Here is a 23,136-nt window from a genome sequence, read left to right on the forward strand (position 1 = left end):
CCTTTAAATTCAGAAAAACAGAAAATATGAATTTTGTTTTGCTGTCTTTTCTCACTTGACATTTGGATGCGACTTTCCTGTGGTTCCTCACTATAGTTTGCTGTCTGTATTATCAGGATTTATAAAATCTGCTCTGAACTGCCTTTCACTGGTGTATTGCTCTTTTTTTTAATTTTTATTTTTATTTTATTTTTTACTCTTCCATCCATATGTTATGATTTAAATTATTTTGAAGTCACTCTTTAGACTGCTCTTAACAGAATCAGCACAAAAGACTTCCAAATTGACCCTCTTTTTCACATTTGCCAATTTATAGTCTGGACTAAATCATCAGGAAAATGGCATGTTTGTATAATTTCTAAAAGCAGGGACAGAGGGGCGCCAGACTAAGTGCAGCATTCAAATCACTGATTTAATGTAAATAAAAACAATTAGAAACTAATTAGATAGATAGATGAGAAATATATAAAGGTGTATAGTTGTCAGCATCTGTGTCTTTCCTGGTAGTCCTGGTATCGTGTCAGCCTCGAGCACGTCTGTGTTGTCAAGTTGTAACCACCATGGAACGCAAGATGGCGCCAGGCCAGACATGACGTCACGCAGTGGGCATGCTTGGCGTGCTGACTTTTTTATGGACTCCTTCCATGGACTGATTCATTAGATAATGCTGTTATATTATGTGTTTAATACATACTACCGTGTTATAACCAGGCGCTGCCTGGCCACCGCAATTTAGGGACTCCTATTTGTCTTTCCTTATAAAGTGGTATCGATATAGGTTTTTAACACATTCCTTTAACGCAGACTGTACACTTTGCTCCTGTATAATTCGTAGAGACCAAGAAAATTTCACCCAGAAGCCTTTGCTGCAGGTACTTAACATCTACACTGAAAATAATAGGGGGGTGGTTTCAAGAAAGGCCTCTTGATAAATACCAGCAAACGCACAAAGTCTAGAGAGTGTCCACAGGTGAGCCCATTGATCCCATCATAACATATGAAAAAAAGGTTTTTATGAAAGCAATGGAAGCAAGGTTGCCTCCAAAGTCTTCACAAAGAAGGAGTGATCAGATATGGGCGCCAAGAAAACACTAAGATGACTGAGTGGTAGTGAAAAATTAACAATATATTTATTAAGGCACTTATGCCTGGTGGGTGAACTGGAAACAAGACTGGACACAAATACAGATATAAAACATTAAAAACATGTACATACAATGGATTGTATCACCACAGACCTCAATGTAGAAAAATAATGGTTAGAATGGTTCAAAAAAAGGAGAAATCAGGGATAATGTACCCAACCGGTAGTTGAGAAAATATGTTGCCTGCAGAGTATCTAATTCAAATCACAGATATGCCTGTGTACAGGGAAAAAGGAATGGTTAAAGTAGGCCCGGTGCAAAGGCCTGCAGGGAAATTGTGGGGAAAGAGTTCCAGTTGCTCAATTCCGGTTACAAATGAAGGGTTAAGGATGATGCTATAAATGTATCTGTGGAGGAATTGTCCAAAACAGATGAGATAAGCACCAATAATTGATGTAAACTCTGATAGAATGAACCGATCAAAGAGCAAGTAGATAAGGGGAAAGGTACCAGGCAGTGCTCAGGCCAATATTAAAGATTAGTTCATACCACACTCGGAGGTATGAACTAATCTTTAATATTGGCCTGAGCACTGCCTGGTACCTTTCCCCTTATCTACTTGGCACGGAGGACCCATCCGCACTCTTCCCCCATCATCATTGGGATACGATGAGCTACTACTGCATGGATTGGCTTTATCTCTATACACAGTGCCTCTGATATTCTTAAGGAGGAAAGCATACCTGCTCTTTGATCGGTTCATTCTATCAGAGTTTACATCAATTATTGGCGCTTATCTCATCTGTTTTGGACAATTCCTCCACAGATACATTTATAGCATCATCCTTAACCCTTCATTTGTAACCGGAATTGAGCAACTGGAACTCTTTCCCCACAATTTCCCTGCAGGCCTTTGCACCGGGCCTACTTTAACCAATCCTTTTTCCCTGTACACAGGCATATCTGTGATTTGAATTAGATACTCTGCAGGCAACATATTTTCTCAACTACCGGTTGGGTACATTATCCCTGATTTCTCCTTTTTTTGAACCATTCTAACCATTATTTTTCTACATTGAGGTCTGTGGTGATACAATCCATTGTATGTACATGTTTTTAATGTTTTATATCTGTATTTGTGTCCAGTCTTGTTTCCAGTTCACCCACCAGGCATAAGTGCCTTAATAAATATATTGTTAATTTTTCACTACCACTCAGTCATCTTAGTGTTTTCTTGGCTCCCATATCTAATCACTCCTTCTTTGTGAAGACTTTGGAGGCAACCTTGCTTCCATTGCTTTCATAAAACCCTTTTTTCTTAACATCTACACTGGGTTGGTCTTGTATTTGCTAAAAGCAGTATTCTTGTTTTGAATTGTGTAGTAGGTAGTGAAGAAAGCTGTTTTGCCCTCTGACATTATTCATGATGCAATCCAACATTTTTGAACGCACAGTAAGGCTCTGTCCTTATTCTTGATATGTGTAATAGTAAATTATCCACCCATTGCTACCATTGAAAACACATTTTAGAGCAAAGCATGACACGATATCCAGAGAGACTTTCTACCTGGATTTCATAGTAACAATAAAGTGATACTCAACACACAATGTTTAATTTACATTGTCCCTTCTATTTCTGTATGTGGGCGATGACACTATTCTAATTTAAAAAAAAAAACTATTCATCCATTTTTCTTATTGATATACAAATGTCACATGACACAGCTCTTTCCCAGCTTTTCTGCAGGGAAACATAAGCAGGATGAACTTCTAGTCCTTCACTGTTGGTCACATGTTCACAATAACAAACAGCCTTTAGACTATAGAGTAAAAATAAATAATATAAATAAACTGTTTAAATTGTCATATAAACAGATATTTGAAATTAAATCTTTTTTAATTTTTAGCAATAGCATGGTGTGGATGGTGTGGATGGGTTTCTGCCAGTCATAGGCTGCGCCACACCCCCCCAGCCTGTGTCTTAGAATAACAGGGAGGAGAAGCCTCCATTAATCTCCATGTAATATCCTTCCCCATTATGTTTACCTGTTAGTGGGCATGGAGGAAGAGGGAGTGGGCTGTCATTTACAACTGTGTCCACAAGTGTCCATTTGTCCACTTGTGTGACTCTATAATCACATGGGCTGCTCAGATGTGATAGGGAGGAAACGCTCAGCATAAAAATTCACTGAAAACTGAGCACTTGTAGAGTTGCCATCACAGCTACAAAATCCCCAGCTGAATTGGGGACATGAACAGAAGGTGGAGATAGAGAGCAGCAGGCTTTTTGCAGAATACAGAAAAAGTATCTCATAGTGACGGCGTGTAATGCAGCATTTATTGAAGGTTTTTAATAATGTTGGTTTAATGACACTTTAAATTTGGTTTAATTCTATTATATTAAGTGAAGGGAGGCTTGCACTTTTATGTCTGCTTTTGCTGCCAATTGTATACCACTTTTCAATATAGAACTTTCATAAAATGGAGAAATGCAGGGTGAAATTAGATTCTAAAGTAGATAATTATTTAGTCACTTTGTTATAAATAGCCCTGAATATTTACATTGCTTGTTCGCTGATTTCTTTTTTTTTTTTTTGTGAAGCATTAGGATAGGAATCATTTATAAAAGCTGTAAAGCTGGGCGTAGCAGGTTCTTTTTTTTTCTTTGTTCAGCCATTCCTCCAACCACACAAGAGAGGTGGATGCATTTTGACAGCAGCAGGAGATGCTGCAGCCGCTGATCGACAAAGGTTTTCCAGTTTGTTCGAACTAATGGTCAACTTTTGTTGAACAGGGGGGGACACACACATGTTAAAATTCGACTATTCCTTGTTGAACTGGCAGAGTTTTAATAAGTCTGTGCCCAACTTAACCAATTAATTAGTGCTATTGGCAAGTGCAGGAGGTTTATATTCTTATGTGAACTAGACAAATATCATGACTATCCCTGTGTGCAGTTCCATAACAGTGACCTCTGTTGAATGGAATGTAGGAACATTCTTCTGTACTATGTTTTGTGTTGGCTCTGAAGAATTCCAGCCTAATTTAATATGCTTTTATATCAAGGTAAGCCGCGCTAAGCAGTGAATTTGTATATAACACACAAAATGTTATATATGGTGAAAATACCAAGTTAAATACTTGAAATATACAGTGAATAAAAATAATAATAATAATAACAACAACTTGAATGTGACATACACTCAACCAGGAAGTGTGTAAAGCAAATTGTGTGCAGAGTTAATTAAAGTTCAATAGTCCCTATAAGGACCCAAAAAATCAACAGTGACAAATAAAAATGTCTAAAGGTCAAAAATGATCTTGACCACAAAAACTGCTGGAAAACTCCTGGGGATCAATCCAGTAGTCCGTGTGAAATTCCAAAGTGTTAGATAACTCCTATTGCAAGGAACAGTCAATAGATACGCAGACTGCTTACCAGATTGAGGTATATCAAGTGCCTGATTCAAAGGTGTATGCTCCCAGGATCTTCAATAGGATTCCAACCTCAGACGACAGGAAAAGCTCAACAAACATGGACCCACGTGCATGTAAAAAATGATACAAGATCCCATAGCGTAACACTGTATAATTGTTATGGGTGCATATATCACAAATGTACACCCAATGGTGAAATTTACACCTTAAGTGCAATCCACTTAAAAAGGAATAAAGTGCTGAAGTGAAAGATAGTGACCTCCACCAATATTACAAGCTGCTTACCAGACATACAAATTAGATATTCATATTTCTTTATTTTGCATTGATACATTCCTTTCTACAATAGTTTTCTTATTAGCCTTGAAAAGGGTTAAGAAAAAATAGCTAGTTTTGCCTCTGGTGGACTTCAGTAGGGATCAGTGCTACGTTCAGGGTTCAGAGACTTCCCATTGGGTTTGCTAAACTTGGCTCAAACTTAACCCAGACAGGTTTGCTTATCCGTAGATATATAGAATAGATTTTATCTTACAGTTGATGTTAAGTAAGAATGTAATCAAGATTTCAGGGCCTCGTATTGGGAAGCAATACGAAAATAGCATAACTCCCCAGAGATACAGAACTACAAAGCAAATAATGGAGACCAATACTAAGCAGGCTCATGATAACTCTCTTAGGATTAGTGTTCAATTCTACTGCAATTCATCAAATTCCCACTGTGTTCGATGGGTAGAAAATGTAGACCAAAATGAGATTTGTATTGCTGAGATGTCTTACTGGAAATTGCTATATCCAAGATGATTGCTGGAGCCAAATGCACAAAAGGCTAGAATCACATTGTAAAGAAAGTTTCACAGAAAATTCTATTGTTTGCGTAGAAAAATGTATAATAAAAGTTTTGTACCAGACCTTTTCAAAAAAATCAAAAATAAACATATGCACAGTAAGGTATTTTGCAGGACATGGCTTTTTTTCCTCATTGAACAATATGTAGTGGAAATTGTACAGGATTGCTTAAATTATTGATTTTAGCCAGTGTTCAGGAGTATTCACTTTATGAGATCACTTTATCAGGATATGTTTTTTAATTGCAGCAAATATTTGCCCAATTTTGTAAATAAACCACATGTAAATCATTATGCATGTCTTAATAAGCTCTTAGGGTCCTTTCACACCGCCCGCATCCGCGGACGGAGCCGTTTTGCTCAGCGGGGATCGATCCCCCGACAGCTCCGTGTGCAGAGACAGAGCTATCAGAGCCCCGCTGTCCTCTATGGGGGAATCGGATGAGAACGGACCACCTGTCCGTTCTCATCCGTTCCCATCCAAACAGCTGGACGGAGGAAAAAATAGGGTTTCCATCCGGATTTCACGGATAGGATCGGAATCAGATAGCAGTGGATGTCAGCAGAGATATCTCCGCTGACATCTGCTGCCCCATAGGAATGCATGGAGCATCTGATCAGGTCCGCCTGAAAAACTGACAGGCGGATCTGATCCGATCGTTCGTGTGAAAGGACCCTTAAAGTGATTGTAAAGTCTTCTTTAAAAAAAATAAATAAATAACAAACATGTTATACATACCTCTTCTGTGCAGGTTGTTTTGCACAGAGCAGACCAGATCCTCCTCTTCTCGGGTCCCTCGTCCCTGTTCCTTGCTCCTCCCTCCTATCGAGTGCCCCCACAGCAAGCAGCTTGCTATGGGGGCACCCAAGCAGAGCTGCAGCTCCATGTATCCATTCAGACACAGAGCTGCCGTTCAGCCCTGCCCCCTCTCTCTCCTGATTGTCTCACTGGCTTTGATTGACAGCAGCGGGAGCCAATGGTGCCGCGGCTGTATGTCAGCCAATCAGGAGGAAGAGTTCCAGGATGCCCGAGGGACTAGTTGACATCGCTGGACAGAGAGGGAGCACAAGTTTTAGGGGTGCTTGGGGGGGGGCTGCTACACACAGAAGGCTTTTTATCTTAGTGCATAGAATGCTTTAAGATAAAAAACCTTCCTGACATTACAACTCCTTTAATGATATGCTCTTTTTGGCTTACATAAATATACCTATTGCAGTACATTGGAAACATAAATATATTATTAAAAGGGTAAGCCAAATGTAACATTAATTATGAAATTTGAGACATAAAAAAATTAAAATCTCTTCAACTAGAGATCTCCATTTATTGTAATTCCCATCTTCTAAGTTTGCATTCACTCACCCACCATCCTAGTACACCAGGAATATGGTACTGTATGCCTATGGTTGATGTCCTAAGCATGGCCTTCTGCCATGTTGATATCCGCCCCTATAATTTATATAACAGGGTGAGGGCTTTAGAAGAGGGCTCTAAAAATAGGAAGGGGACTCTATTCACTTGCTTGTATAATTATCGGCAAATGGTTTTTCTGCATCATTGGTGTATAAAATGGTTAATGAATTATCCGTTTACTCAAAGGTTCTACCAGGTGCAGGTAAACTATACACAACTAATCCTTTTGCATTCTGGCGCCCCTCCCTGAGGCTCTGGTGATGAAGTAAATTTTGAGGGGCAGAACATTGATTTGCACTGTTTCTGCACTGTTTAATAGACTGTTATCAGTGTGTCAGGAAACCCAACACACAGTAGCAGCCCCCTTGATAAGAGTGAGGTAAATCCCCTCTTAAATCGGCCATAGATGGTTTGAATCTTGGCCAGTTCTGGAAGGACCATGTATAGGTGGCAGATCTATCAGCTTGCGTATAACCAGCCTGTCAGATTTGACATGCTATTATTGCTAGCAGCTATTATAGCAGCTAGCAGTAATCACCGTGTTCTCCCAGTGGGAATGGCTGCCCCTGCCCCCCTGCCAGGAGAGCACAGTGATTCCAGACAGTGTTGATGGGGGAAAGTCGCTCCGTCTATCACCTGCCTTAGACAGTTGCTATCAAAAACAGGTGTTTCCATTGTAAGATTTTCCTTCTTTTTCCTCCTCCAGTGGTAAATGTGGCAGCTGCATTTGTTTTTTTGTTTTTTTTGTTTTTAGCCTTTCTCTTTTTTATGTTCACCTGGTTAACCCAGCCAGTAACATACTTCCTATCTTATGCCTGGTTCACAGCTGTGTGGTGCATTTTTTTTTCCACGCCATGATTCTATGCCGGCTTTACATGTGTTTTTAGGTGTGCTGCCACTAAACTAATAAAATATGTGTTTTATGAAAGCACAACAAAGACACGGTACGTAAAACTCACATAATAATGTGATTAGGAAAAACCATACCACATAGAGGTAAACCTGGCTTTAGGGTGTCTCCACCACTCCATTAGGATGTACTTCACTTATTATAAATTAAAGCCAAACTTCATCCAACACTCTTTAACCACTTTGCCACTGAGTACCGTAGTACTACTGCGGCAAAGTGGCTCGTTATCGTCTGACGACGTAGACCTACGTCGTCAGACACTCCCCCTTGTGGGCGGCGCTCGCGCGCCGCCGGAGGCTCGCTCCCGCTGTATTCAGTCACAGCGGGAGTCGGGCCAGGGGAGGAGCAGCGGTGATCGCCGCTGCTCTGCCCCGATCGTTTGGGATCTAGTGTGGAGATCCGCCCGCCTGTGTAAACACAAGCGGGCGGATCTCCCAAGTGACAGGGAGTGACAGATCGGAGTGTTCAGCATAGCAGAAAACAAATTGGCCAAAAATGTAAAAAAATTTTGATTTTTACATTTTTTGGGGGGGGAATTTCATATAAAAAAATGTGAAAAATATTGTTGTTTTTTCAAAATTTACGCTCTTTTTTTTGTTTATAGCGCAAAAAGTAAAAATCGCACAGGTGATCAAATACCAACAAAAGAAAGCTCTGTTTGTGGGAAAAAAATGACGTAAATTTCGTTTGGGTATGGCATCGCACGACTGCGCAATTGTCAGTTAAAGTCGCACAGCGCCGAATCGCAAAAAGTGGCTCAGACGTAAGACAGCAAAATGCTCTAGTGGTAAAGTGGTTAAGTAAATACAGCACCGTTTTTTTTTTTCCTGTTGGGATAAAGGTTTTACGTAAATGAATAAAAGCTGATCATTGTAAGCGCCCCTGTAAAGGTTTGTCTCAACTCTCTAACTGTCACTTTTGCTAGACAACTTGGCCTGTTAAAGCGGAGTTCCGGGCACAGAAATGATTTTTTACTGAACATACCCCCGGGACAGTCAGGGCTAGCACATTCCACAATGGCTAGCCTCTGATCTGTCCCGGTTTGCACTTACCTTTTAGAAGAAATACTCACTTATAAAATTTCTTCCACAGCGTTTCCATCTCTGTTGTGGGCAGCTGAAGCCGGCGCGGTCCTCTTCTCTGTCTTCTTCCGCGTCTTCGTGTCCCAGAATGCACTGCACCGGCCCCTCTCGTCACTTCCGGTGCGGCGCCGCATTCCTAAACAGCTTCTGGGCATGCCTGGAAATGACGAGCGGGGCCGGTGCCGTCGCATTGATTCCTGGGAGCTATGACGTTTAGCTCCCAGGAATCATCGCGAGGCAGGAAGTGACGGGGTGAGCCGCGGCTCCGAGGGAGGAAGCAGTCAGAGGTGAGTATTTACGATCTTCAATAAAAAGGTGAGTAAACAAAAAAAATAAAAATAACTATCCAATTCCTTTTCAGGTGAGGTCTACCTAGCGGAGGGGCACAAAAAAAAAAAAATTGTTTTTGTGCCCGGAACTCCGCTTTAACGGAAGTTGAAAGAAAGCACTTACTGGCAGGATGACCAGGTGAAAATAAAGGAAAAAAGCCTAAGAAAGAAAAGTAATGCAGCCACCACATCTAAGAATTGATAAGCAGCATTAAAATATTTTTTGTTTTTGGGTTCAATACCTCTTTAAGTATAGATATTATATTTTCAAATCTACTAGGAATGTATTGTTGAAATAAATTTAAACCAAAACGTTGCCCGTGTAGGGTTGCATTTTTTTTTTTTTTTTTTCGAAATACTCCCTAGTTGTTTTTCCATACATGCATTTTTACAGCTGTAAGGCAATAGCAGTCAATAGCTGGGTCTATCAGAATCCTGGTAAAGTTTATATTTAGGAAAAGTGCAAACCCCTAGTTGATTTCACTGAAGATATTGGCTTACAAAACTTAGCCCAGCTAATTTAGAAAAAAGCAGCTTGTGTTATAGAATGAACACTCAGAGAACACTTTGGTAGGTGCAGGCAGTTTTCTAACCTTTTCCTTTGAAAGGGTATTAAAATGGGTTTAAAAAAATAACTCTAAGGGTCTTTTATCTTTTTCATTTTGCTGCAAATCCTCATTAAATATCTCTGAATAGGGTTACATGTCTATAATGTTTCCTTGGTGCTCAGGCAGTTTAAAGCCTGTTAATTCTTGCATTGGCCTATTTGTTTTAGCATTCCAACAAACTACACATCTTCAGATTCTATGATATTTTGAAGTTCTAAAAACATACAAACCTCCAGGGATAATTAAGAACACATAAATCTGATGAATTACAGTACTCCCCATTTACAAAATGTATTTCTTTGCTTTAAAAAACACTAGGATGCTCTGATATAAAGCTGATATCCAGCCAGATATCAAAAACACCATAATGTATTCATTACAAAGTATGTGTTAAAATATAAAGTACGGTAAGTACTTGAATCAGTGGATATCTGTCTAGATATCAGCATCCTGTAATTCTAGTTCCCTGAGGCAATCAGACTATGACTAATGCTGGCCATACACGTACAGAATTTCGGCCGTTTGCAGACTGAACGATTATTCTTCGGTCGAAAGCGAATTGGCCACTAACTTACAGAAGAAACTCTTTTACATAATCGTTTTCATGATCATAATGATCGTTTGATAACATGCACAATATGAGTCAGAATATTATTTTCGTTTCAATTTTACCATACACATAAAAACTTTCGTAGAAACGATAAAAGTTTTCGATATGGATCCATCGACATTAGCCGGGCACACGATCGAAATCGTGGGTAAACTTGTGTTCACTAACGGCCCGATTTTCGAATGATCTTTCCTAAAACAACCATTTTCGGCCAAAATTCTGTGCGTGTATGGCCAGCATAAGAACAATGTTGATAAAGAGAGCATAGTGGTGTAGTGGTTAGCACTTTTGCCTAGCAGCAAATGGGTCGCTGGTTCGAATCCCAACCACGAACACGGCCTGCCTGGAATTTGCATGTTCTCCCTGTGCCTGTGTTGGTTTCCTCCAGGTACTCCAGTTTCCTCCCACATTCCAAAGACTTGCTGGTAGGATAATTGGTTCCTGCCCAAATTCACCTTAGTATGTGTATGTATGAATGTTAGTTAGGGACCTTAGATTGTAAGCTCCTTGAAGGTAGGGACTGATATGAATGTACAATGTGTATGTAAAGCGCTGCGTAAATTGACGGTGCTAAAGAAGTACCTGACAAAAAAATAAAAAAGGGGGGGGGGAGGAAACAACCATATACATTTGCTGCTGCTCCTCCACTGTTCATTCACAGGCTAGGATAGAGATGTGTTCAAGCTGTACTGCCACTCATACCCTCCTCCTCCTCCCACCTCTTCTAAATATTTGCTGTTTAAAAAAAAAAAATCTAAATGCCTTTTTTTCACCTAAATCTGTAGTCATCTGACACTCTAGTCCTGTATCACCTCTCTTTTTTGTACCTTTGGCAGGTGAAACAGCTCCCATATATGTGTATATAGTTGTTTGCCAGGAGTTAGGTTTAAGCTTGTAATGCAATTTTCATTGCTTGTAGGATTTCTGGTAGGTCCTCTTGCTTGGTAGGCTTGCCCTTAGCCAAACACCCCTTCTTACATGGATATACCTACCCCAATTATCTTTCCAGCTTAGTTTTATACAGAAACAGAACAATGTACTCAGTTGCCAGTAGCTTAGGCATTAGGATGCTGGTCAGCAGTAACAAAAGCAAAACTGTTTTACTTATTATTTTGTATAACACTTGTCTAACCACCATAGGGCACACAATGAGGATAAAGGCGTTTCAGAAAGGTCTCTTATTTTATTAACATGTAGTTTCTTATATAATTCAACATATTGGGTATAAAACATAATATTAAAGCAGTGGTATGCATCCCTGTGTGAATTAAACTATTTCTTGGTTCCCAAGCCAGAATGATTGCATATTTAATTGGACTTTCCACCAACAGCGAAGGGGTACGAAGTTTAAAATACCTCTTTACCAGTTCGAAGCCCACTGTGGCCATAGCCAGCACATATACACAAGCGCATGCACTTCTCTGAACAGGCTTGCAATGATAAATATCTATGTTGTTTACTCCAACAGCACAGCATGCAGTTTTTTGACCAGCTGCTTTGCTTGGTGAATGGACATTTTATTACTTTCATTTCTTAGCAAGACAGTCACATTTCATTGGTTAAAGCGTCTGTAAAGTCAAATTAAAAAACAAACAAACATGATAAACTTACCTGCTCAGATCCTCTTCTTCTCAGTTCCTCCACAAGCACTAATGGCTCCTGCTCTTCTCAGGGCGCCACCATAGGAAGCTGATTCCTTTTGTGGCACACCCCTGGGCTTGATCAGAAACAGAAAGCATGGCTCCGCTCCTGCCCTTACTCCCTCATCACAGGACAGGCACAGATTCGGATCAAGAATGAGCTCAGGTAAGTATAAGAGGGGCGAGAGGGCAGTACACATACTGAAACATTTTTCACCTTCATGTAGGGAAATTATCAAGGTAAAACATGTGTAGGCTTTACAACCACCTATTTTTTTTTTTTATTTTCAAGTGAAAGTTTGATGCTTGCATTTTTTTAGTGCAAAGAAGCACAAAAGCAGTAATATTTGAATGTTGAAGAAGCAGGAAAATTGTATACATTGAATATCAGCGTACAATCAGCTACATAGACTCAGAGATCATGTTCAGTATGCGTGTTTGCATCTGCATAGTCATTCAAGCCGCACAAATTTACAGAGTGATTTTTCCTGTTCTTGTTATTTTACTTTAGTAGTCAGGCCCAGGATGTAATCCCAAATTATTCATCAACTGCTATACCGCCAAGATATACCTTATAGTATATAACATTTCAAAGGAATAATGAAAAATATACTGTACATCCAATAGAGATTGTAAGAAAGCCTCTCCTCTTCATCTGTTGCCTAATCCGGTCATATTGATGTCCTAAGTGAGCTAAATTTGAGCTTAGATTTGAGATAATCTGAGTTATGGTAAATTTCACAAATATCTCAAGGTGTTTGTGGGTCACACGATTTCCAATCTATTCATAAAGCTTGGAAAATAATAAAAAAGAGTAGATAATAGGTCTGGATATCTTTGTGTTGTGACTTATGTAATGTTCTCCATGATGGTCAGAATATTCGTGCCATCTTTGTGAACAATGTCAATTTTATTTTCTATGCACTCAGCATTACATTCTAATACTGAGTGATTATTAACCACTTGCCGACCGCCGCACGACTATTTACTGCGGCGGTCAGCCCCGTACAGGCAAAGTGACGTAGTACTACGTCACTAGCCTGAGAGCCTCTAGGGGGCGAGTGCGCACCGCCGGAGGCGCGCTCCCGCCCCCGCTCGTTCTCTAACATGTCCGCGCGTGTGACCGGCGGACCCGATGTCCGCCGGTCACTCGCCATCTCCCGGTGGAGAGGGAGAAAGGAAGGCGGCTGATGTAAACAAAGCCGCCTGTCATTCTCCCGGATCTAACTGCAGAGATCCTGCTATGTAGGATTGTATGTCTCTGTGGTTACATCACTAGCCACACCCCTTTACAGTTAGAAGCATGCCCCTAGGGACACACTTAACCCCTATATCACCAATAAAGTTAACCCCTTCCCTGCCAGTGTCATTTTTACAGTAAAAGTGCATATGTTAATGTTACTGGTACCCCCAAAAGTGTCAAAAATGTCAGTCAAGGGTCCGTTCTGTCCGCCGCAATGTCGCAGTCCCGCAAAAAAATTGCAGATCGCCGCCATTACTCGTTAAAAAAAACACCAAAAATGACAGAAATCTTTCCCTTAGTTAGTAAATGCAATAACTTTTGCGTAAACCAATCAAAATACGCTTATTGCGATTTTTTTTTACCAAACATATGTAGCAGAAAACAAATTGGCCTAAAATGTTAAAAAATTTTAGATTTTTACATTTTTTTGGGGGGAATTCCATATAAAAAAATGTGAAAAATATTGTTATTTTCTCAAAATTGTCGCTTTTTTTTGTTTATAGCGCAAAAAGTATAAATCACACAGGTGATCAAATATCACCAAAAGAAAGCTCTGTTTCTGGGCAAAAAAGGACGTCAATTTAATTTGGGTACAGCGTTGCACGACCACGCAATTGTCCGTTAAAATCACACAGTGCCGAATCGCAAAATAGGGTCTGGTCAGGAAGGGGGTAAAATCTTCCGGGTCTTAAGTGGTTAACAGGAACAACTTTCTCTTTTTTTCCTAATAAAAGTGCATGCTGTGCACTGCCATGAAATACATTAAAATTAATAGAGAAAACACGCAAGTTAGATTTGTTTACTTACAATCTAAAAACACCATCTATTAAAATGCAGGACAGTTATAGCAACATGGTAACCAACGTGAAACAGAAAACTGCTGTCAGATATAAAATGCATGTACCTAGATACCTACAGCCACGTCCATGCAGCTCCATTATGCTCAAATGCCAATCCCAATATGATTTAAAGGGAAAATTGATAGTTTAAAAACTTGCCCACTCACTTGCACCTTTTACACTTTCCCAGTGGCCCATCACTATGATGTGCTGCCTCCTTGGTTTGTGTGAATATGCAACAAGAAAGAAGGATGCGGCAAGATCTGACACTGGCAGCAACTGCTGTCCTTCAAAGCAACCTGGTATTTGCTGCAGTCCCCTTGGAGCCTTTTGTCTACAGCAGGTTCTGAGAAGAAGCACTGACATTTTTTAAGTCAGCTCACTCAGTAGCTCAGTTCACATAACTCACACTTCTAGAACTCCTGCTCTGTGTTTACTTTAGAGATTAGAATGCTGGAAGGCTGCTGAGTCCCCACCAGAGGGGGCAGCATGCGAGCTGGGCTTCTAAGAAAACAACTTGAATACCACAGCTACTGCTTTCAAGGAATACCACAGCTACTGCTTTTGAGGATGAATTGCTCCACATTGCCTGCAGCTGCAGTGAGGGCTTATTAAAGCTCTTTTTCTGCTTATTAGGAATATAAAAACATTTTGTTGTCCATAGCATAATTTACATCATTATCTCAAATTTCATTTGGATGGTACCATGATTATCATGCCTATGGGTAACAACAGACACCTCCTAAAAAACATAAATGGAGAAAAAGGCAATGGGCTGGGTTAATCAAATATGTGTCTCAGCTAAGATGAGACCTAAGCATGCCTGTTGGTTGTCACAGCAGTATAAAATGTAATGTTAGTGTAAGGAAAAAAAGAAACATGCACTGCACAGTTGACAAGTTGGTTTTGTGTTATATATCTAACGTACACTATATTACCAATAGTATTGGGACACCTGCCTTTACACGCAAATGAACTTTAATAGCATCCCAGTTTTAGTCGGTAGGGTTCAATATTGAGTTGGCCCACCCTTTGCAGCTATAACAGCTTCAACTCTTCTAGGAAGGCTGTTCAGAAGGTTTAGGAGTGTGTCCATGGGAGCGTTTGACCTTTCTTTCAGAAGTGCATTTGTGAGGTCAGGCACTGATGTGGACGAAAAGGCCTGGTTCACACTCTCCGCTCTAATTCATCCCAAAGGTGTTTCATTGGGTTGAGGTCAGGACTCAGGTTGTGCAAGCCAGCCAAGTTCCTCCACCCCAAACTCGCTCATCCATGTCTTTATGGACCTTGCTTTGTGTACTGGTGCCAAGTCATGTTGGAACAGGAAGGGGCCATCCTCAAACTGTTCCCACAAAGTTGGGGGAATTAAATTGTCCAAAATGTCTTGGTATGCTGACGCTTTAAAAGTTCCCTTCACTGGAACTAAGGGGCCACGCCCAACCCCCTGAAAAACAACCTCACACCATAATCCCCCCTCCACCAAATGATTTAGACCAGTGAACAAAGCAAGGTCCATAAAGACATGGATGAGTGAGTTTGGAGTGGGGAAACTTGACTGGCCAGCATAGAGTCCTAACCTCAACCCAATAGAACACTTTTAGGATGAATTAGAGCAGAGGCTGCGAGTCAGGCCTTCTTGTCCACATCAGTGCCTGACCTCACAAATGAGCTTCTGGTAGAATGGTCAAACATTCCCATAGACACGCTCCTAAACCTTGTGAACAGCCTTCCCAGAAGAGTTGAAACTGTTATAGCTGCAAAGGGTGGGCCAACTCAATATTGAACCCTACGGACTAAGACTGGGATGCCATTAAAGTTCATGTGTGTGTAAAGGCAGGTGTCCCAATACTTTTGGTAATATAGAGTATGTAACTAGCATTTCTTTATAGCACAGTGTCCATTCTGTTTCCATTCTGTTTATGGCTTCTAGTTTTCAGAAGAGCTGTAGCTGCACTGTTGCACCGAAGCCTTTAACTAATTATCTTTTCAGTTGCATGAACAGGGTTTCAGATATCTTGCAGCTTGTTTCTTCAGCTTTATTAGCAATAGCAGTTACACTTGAGAATGCAAGAAATTATGTTATAGTATACTCCTCTGTAAATGTTAAGATCTAATTATAGATAAGACAACAAAAATCCCAAGCATAATATGATGCCAGAAATGTAATACTTTGAGGCGATGCAGATTAAAAACACTTGCGTGTTTTATATACTATAATTTCCAGGCTGCAAACAAATAGGTGACACTTTTAAATTTATAATACAATAAGGTATCTAGATTCCTTGCAGCAGTGACTTTATGGGATAATAGAATAATGGAACTAATATAGAAAATCTATTTCTGGCAAGAGTGTGGAAGCTTAGGTCTTATTGTTCATTCACAAACAAGATTCTTCAGCCTTTTCTACATCCCTGTATTATTTGAATTATTCAATTCATATCCCTTATAGCTTCTTACTACTTAGTATACATGCATGGGGACTTTGCGCTGCTGAATATTATTTTCATAATATCAGTACCTTATGCATTTTTGGAATAATAGAAACATTTAGATCAGTTTCATGTATGGAATTGCTAATGTTTACACAGTGTTCTACAGCTTTTTTATTGGCTGAAATATTTGGAGGTTCTGCACCATACTTCTTAAAGTATTTTATATTTAATTGAACATAGGCAATGGGGTCACCTACTTTAGGAATCCCTTAGGAAAACATGTCAGCTCCACTATTTGCTTTCTTTTGGGTGGCAGATTTTGTTAACACCAACAATCAGATTTATGCACGTATACTGCAGTTTGAAGGACACCGAATATTAGAATATGTAGAATGGAACATATATTAGAATCTATATTTTTACCAAGATACTTTAAATCCAGCTTCAATGGCGTTAGAACTTCTGTTTTGTTTCATTGCCGTCTGTGACCCCATTAGTTAAATTTAATGGAGCCCTGGATGGCAGTAAAAACTTGACATTATTTTTAATCCTTCCCCACTCTGTCCAAAACTAGGAAAAATGTTTGATGCTTGACATACTTTAAAAACTATTTCTGTCAAGGTATTTTTAATGATGTCATTTAGGTTAGCTTGTAGTCTGTTGCCATTTCACTTTTTACATGTGTACTGGTTGCAAGACTCTCTTTTGATTGTTTTGTATCTTGTTTTTTTCCAGGGTTGCAGCAGAAAAATGTACAGCTTCTTGAGAGGAACAAAACAGCTGCAAGTGTTACGGTTTTTAGGAATCTCTATTGGTGTTACCCAGATTCTAGCAATGATCCTCACTATTACCTTGTTATGGGCTCTGTATTATGATCGGAAAGATCCCAGAAAAGATCAAATCATACCTCTGAACCTTGAAAGTACACAGTACCAATGTCATCCAGTGGACACTTTACAACCACACCTGTCAAGGACTTCTGATCAAAGAACTACTGCCAATGGATTTAATACATACCTTGAAATGGATGAACTTTAACTTGCATTGGCTGTGTTGGTGCAAGTGCCAATGGTTTTGTTCTGCAGTTGAATTATATTTATGTAAAGTGTGCCTCTTTCCTCAAGAGACAGGTAAATAATTGAACCCTGATAAAAAAAGATGAGTTGGTACAACAAAATGTGACTGTTCTACTGATTTTAGTATTAGTTGACCCATATCAGCTTACACACTGGCCAATATGTCACTTTGACGCTATATTTTGAATGTAACATTTATTCTACCTTCTATTGTGATGATCACTGACAGATTAAATGGGATGAATTTATCTGAGATCTACACTATCAAAATACCATTATGGAATAGATAGTATATTAATAATAGAATAATCCTACTTTTACATGTCTGTATTGTCCATGTAGCATTTTGTTTTGTCAGTTTTTTTTTTATTATTTAAAGAGGAACTCTAGAAAAAAAGAAACCTCTTCTTAAATAGGTTTAATGTTTCCTGTATGCTTGTGAATTAAGTTTTCTTTCTAAAAAACTAGTCTTTGGCACTGTCAGGGCTCCAAAAGCTAAACAGCTTCTTTGCACCAAAAGAAGGGAGACTCTATCATCCCTCTCTGCATTGTCTGCAGTTATCACTGTGTATCCTCAGTCGGGCTTCCTGAACTATGCCCAAACTTTTGCTAAACTCTGTATGTTGTATCTCCCAGATCTCTTCCTGTTCATAACTTTGGGATGTCAGTTGCAAATATACTGTACACTTTTCTCAGCCACCCCTGTTCTGCCTATTTACTTGTGCTGTGCAAAGCATGATAAAAATTGATCTAATGGTGTATTTTTACGCATGATACAGTGCAAAGTGTAAGTGTAAAGACTAAGCATTGTAATTTAGTGGACAAATGTGTGAACTAAATGGAAGATTTAACATTTGCCTGGAGCTCTGCTTTAAATGCTGAATATATGTGCGCCATAACCTCACGGCTTGACCAGATTCAGATCCCTTTTGGCCCAATTTTCTAGTAAATGGGAACACATTTTTAGGTCAGCCCCATTTCAGACACATTATAATGAATCATACAGCTTATATAAGTTTAACCTCATTTTGATAGAACATTTGCTGCAAAGCACATTCACGGCAGTATACTTTGCATACATGTCCCCTCAAGCTTCACATGAGTCTAACTGATATAACTATAAGCATTTCAGTATTTGGTTATCTGCCTCTAATTATGATAAAGGCCAGATGACCCAAATTGTTAGCCTTTCAGTAATGTTTCAGACGTAAATATATTTACTGATACATGTGTAACTGAGAGGCTTTCAAATTATTTATTTATTTCTACTCTTTAATAGCCGAATCAGAAAAAATAATGACTTATTCTGTTTTACGGAAAATAGCAATTGTAAATACACATGAAACTTGTTAGAAAAGTATACCTATATGAACCTATAAACAGTTGCCTTTCATGCATTTTATTATACTACAGACTTTGTTGCTAACACACCATGAACTATTTACTTCTTCATATTTCTTTCATAAAGCCCACTGTCATACCTCTATGCATTGTGACAGAAGCGGCATTAGACCACTGCCACTTTCACCAGTTTAATGCCCCATACACACGTGCAGATTCTGCAGACTTACCTTTTCTATGTAGTGCAAGGGCCTGCCGGATTGCATACAAATTGAAAGTGTTTAGGTTTGACCTCATATTATATGGTTTTGGTAAGTCTGCAGACAAAAGTCTGCAGATAATCTGCACGTGTGTATGGGGCATTAGACAAATGGCTGGTCAACCTTACAGCACGCTGTCACTGATACGTGACAATGCCACTCAGCCTCACCTTGCACAAAGATTTTCCAGCTAGGGGGACCACAATATAAGTGCCAACAGACTGAGAGAGATTGTCTCTGGGTTTGGTTAATTGCGCAATTAACCCTTTACTCTGTCGCCAGATATTTTTATTGAAAAACATCAAGCGTTCACAATATGAGCAATAGCAAATGTGTCTAAAAAATAAGCATCTGGAACACACACTGTCACTACAGTGAGGTAAATCCAGAGATTTACAATGTTGTCATGCTCTTCAAAGAGACAAGGATTCTTTAAGTTCCACATTAGTGGATTAATGACAATATTAATAATTTTGAAATATCATTTAATAAATAAAGACAGTTAAGAAAAAACGGTGCAAACAAAATATTTACAGAAAAAGGGTATTACTATGGGAAAAGAGACAACAATGCAACACAAACAAAAATGGTTGAAGAATGAAAAATACTTATCAAGTCCTGGTTCTGCAGAGTCTAATTAACAAGCAAGAATAAAAGATGATAAAAATGCTCTCATTCATTAAAAGTGGATCAAAGCTTGTCATAAACCCATACAGCTTTCCATAGGATCACCGGGAAATCTGTTGCTAGAAGTACAGCTGTCAGGCTTCAGGCTGGAGCATAGGCAGCAGCTGTATCCGGGTATTGTAAGATGGCTGCGGATCCCTTTTCATACAGATATTATTATCTTTAAATATGTACAGGTTGCATTCTGGTAACTGTAATTATTGTCCAGCATGGAATTTCCATTTCAAAAATACTAAACATAACATCGCTGAGATAGGTCTGTCACCCAGGAGGTGGGAGACAGCTATCGTGCCATGTGTATACAAAAGCCTAGTCATGCGTGATCTTTGTCTGTTCAGTATTTTCTTCATTCAAATTATATATACTAGTAATGTAGCTTGGTCATGTCTAATTTTATGAATTATGTGTGAATTTTGAAACTGTAAGCTGGGCCGGAGACTGTTTCAGGTCAATTCAACGCTAAAGGCGCTTTCATCTTTACTCGGTCTTCCTTCCAGGTTTGCAGGCTTCAGCAATATGAATGGTCTAGCTGGCGATGATGTCATTTTCGCGCATTAGCGCAGACGTCGCTGTTTGCGGCATGACTGAAGGAACGGCATAAGTATGCCATTACATCAGAGTGCATATGCTTGTTATGTCACTAGCTGCATCTAAAGTAAATATCTCTTAAACGGTGCATGTTTAGGAGATATTTACTGTACCTATACTGTAGGTAAGCCTTATTTTAGGCTTACCTATGGGTAAAAATCATTCAAGGGAGTTTGCTCCCACTTTAAAATAATATATATACAGGAAGATTTATCATTCTAAGAACAGAAACTCAGCTAAAAGGGTGTCGTGTATTAGTAAAATGATATATGTATTTGTTTAGCTAGCTACAACTTTTTGTCTGTATGGTCAATTTAAAGTGTGGCAACGCAACAGCAATATGTTATGTGGCAAAATGACTGAAAAGTAGATTCATAGAAATACATACCAGGCACTAAGCACGCAAAACATCTGCCCAGTGGTAAATCACTAAAAAGTGCAGGGTGTGTGTTCTTCAGTGTAGGTCTCCTCTACTGACCCAAGCTGCTGCTGACACGTCTCTGTGCCGCAACTTTTATCTTGGCGATTATTCCTCTGCCACAGGTAGTGTAATACTCTTCCAACACTGCTCACTTGTGAACCCTTTGTCACTCTTTTCCTACACTATTCACCTCTGCATCCCCTACAACAGTCTTCCAACATTGTTCACCTTTGCACCCCCTGCTACCCTCTTCCAACTCTGTTCATCTCTGCATCTCCTGCCACCCTCTTCAAATACTGTTCATCCCTGCTTCCCTGGTATTTCTCTTTGAACACTGCTCACCTCTGCTTCTCCTGACACTCTCTTTCCCTTTTCCAACACTGCTGTCCCCTGCATCCCTTTCCAACACTGCTGGTCATCTCTGTAATCCTTTGCCACAGTCTTCAAACACTGCTCAGGAGTCAGGAGTTGAGTTATCATGGCCTATGGACACCAGCTTAATCTTCTCCTTTTTAAGGAACTTCAGTGACTATAGAGACTTTATTATGCTGTATCTGGCTGAAGTCACTGGTCACTTTCTCTGGTACTTTATGAGTAGGTGGAATCCAGCTGAGCTGCTGGATTTAAGTGCCTTGTATTCTGTCTCAGCACCATCTAGTGGGGTGGTAGGTGTATGCGCAGGACAGCAGAACAGACTGTTCAGCTCAGCCCTGTCTACTAGAAGTAACTGAATGCCTTAGAGTACAGGTGTCAAACTGGCAGCCCTCCAGCTGTTGCGGAACTACAAGACCCATGAGGCTTTGCAGTTAAAAGTATGACTCCCACAGGCAGAGGCATGATGGGACTTGTAGTTCTGCAACAGCTGGAGGGCCGCCAGTTTTAAGGGGCAAACATGCACATTGCTTGCCAGTCTGTCTGTAACTGCTGGCTGACTAGAATTCAGGAGCAGGACATGAGCTTCTTGACTACACTAATTAAGGAGAAGGCTGAGGCAGGCAGGCATATATACTACAAAGGCAGCACTAACATGCTTCTGTTGTTGCTGCCCCCCACATGAGCAAAAGTAGGTGCCCCTGAGGTAAAGTTCTCAGGTTAGATATAGCACATCTGCACTCTATAAAAATAAGGAACACCTCTGCAGCTGTTCAAAGATTTCTTCATAGATAGCTACAGGATGTATATAATATGATAATGAACAGCGCCATTCTATGTGAAATAAAGATGCACATTAAACCAAAAAACAAACAATAACAGGTTTTAATATATGAGCTCAAAATATATAAATAAATGTGCAGATATAAATAATGTGCTATATACTGATGATTGTCTTCATCCTGGTGTTGATAAAAATGTTGAATCGGGTATGTTTTTTTGCACACAATTGGATAATGATCATATGTTATCACATTGATTTAACACATTGCTGGCTTTTCAGGAATATACAACATATTTGCTTGTTTAGGTTGATTTATCACTTATTAAGGTTTCATACATGATTACATTGAAGTTGAGATATTTTAAGGCATTCTGCACACCTCCACACTTTTTTAATTTATATACAGCCTATATAAGGCTCAGATATTGAGACCAGTTTTTTGTTTGTTTTTTTGGTTAACATATAACTTTTTTTTTACATCTAAGGCCCCGTTCACACGGGGGCGATCCGACTTCCCGGGGCGACCTCCGAGGTCGCGGTGCGAGCAGCGCGCCGCGACCTCGGAGCGGCCGGCACGGACTTCATAACATTGAAGTCTATGATGGTCGCTCCGGGTCGCCCCAAATAAGCTCCGGACCCTTTTTCTAAGTCGGAGCGACTTGTGTCGCTCCTATTAGAACGGGTCCGCAGCTTCCCTATGGAAGGCGACCTACGGCGACCTGTGAGGCGACCAGGTCGCCACACAGGTCGCCCCAGTGTGAACGGGGACTTAATAGTGCTGTTCTTGTTTTATCATATACAATTCTCAGGTTTCCTCTTTTTAAGTACAGGTAATACCCTCCACACTGTCCTGCACATACTATCTTCTCTGATGCCTTGTGCACTCCTGTCTTGCACATATAACCTGTTGTACTACCCTCTACACTTTCCTGAACTTACTGCCTGCTATAATGCCCTTCCTTGCCTGCACATGCTGTCATTCCCTCAGCTCTCCTCTCCTGCACATCTTACCCTCTAAAATACTCCTTCAGGATTATTTGCAATATCCTTAACCAACAGGCACACTTTTGCAGTATCTCATAAAAAGTAGAATCTAATTTAGCATGAAATAGAATCGGACTCACAGAGAATT

At 39.9% G+C, this 23,136-nt stretch overlaps 1 protein-coding gene across 3 annotated transcripts in view; it reads left to right on the forward strand.

Annotated features, from left to right (window-relative positions):
• The window catches only part of TSPAN12 (tetraspanin 12), a 314,722-nt gene extending 296,786 nt beyond the window's left edge, over positions 1 to 17,936 (forward strand). The window contains exon 7 of one of the 3 annotated variants that reach the window (XM_082255661.1): positions 17,211 to 17,936. In XM_082255661.1, the coding sequence (XP_082111787.1) occupies positions 17,211 to 17,513 (303 nt within the window). In that variant the 3' untranslated portion in view covers positions 17,514 to 17,936. The remainder of the gene's footprint in view (positions 1 to 17,210) is intronic. The other 2 variants (XM_082255660.1, XM_082255659.1) reach the window with 2 other exon arrangements.
• Positions 17,937 to 23,136: the final 5,200 nt, after the last annotated feature.

The sequence above is a fragment of the Pelophylax lessonae genome, assembly GCF_965119305.1.
Source record: "Pelophylax lessonae genome assembly, chromosome: 4".
Classification (NCBI taxonomy): domain Eukaryota; kingdom Metazoa; phylum Chordata; class Amphibia; order Anura; family Ranidae; genus Pelophylax; species Pelophylax lessonae.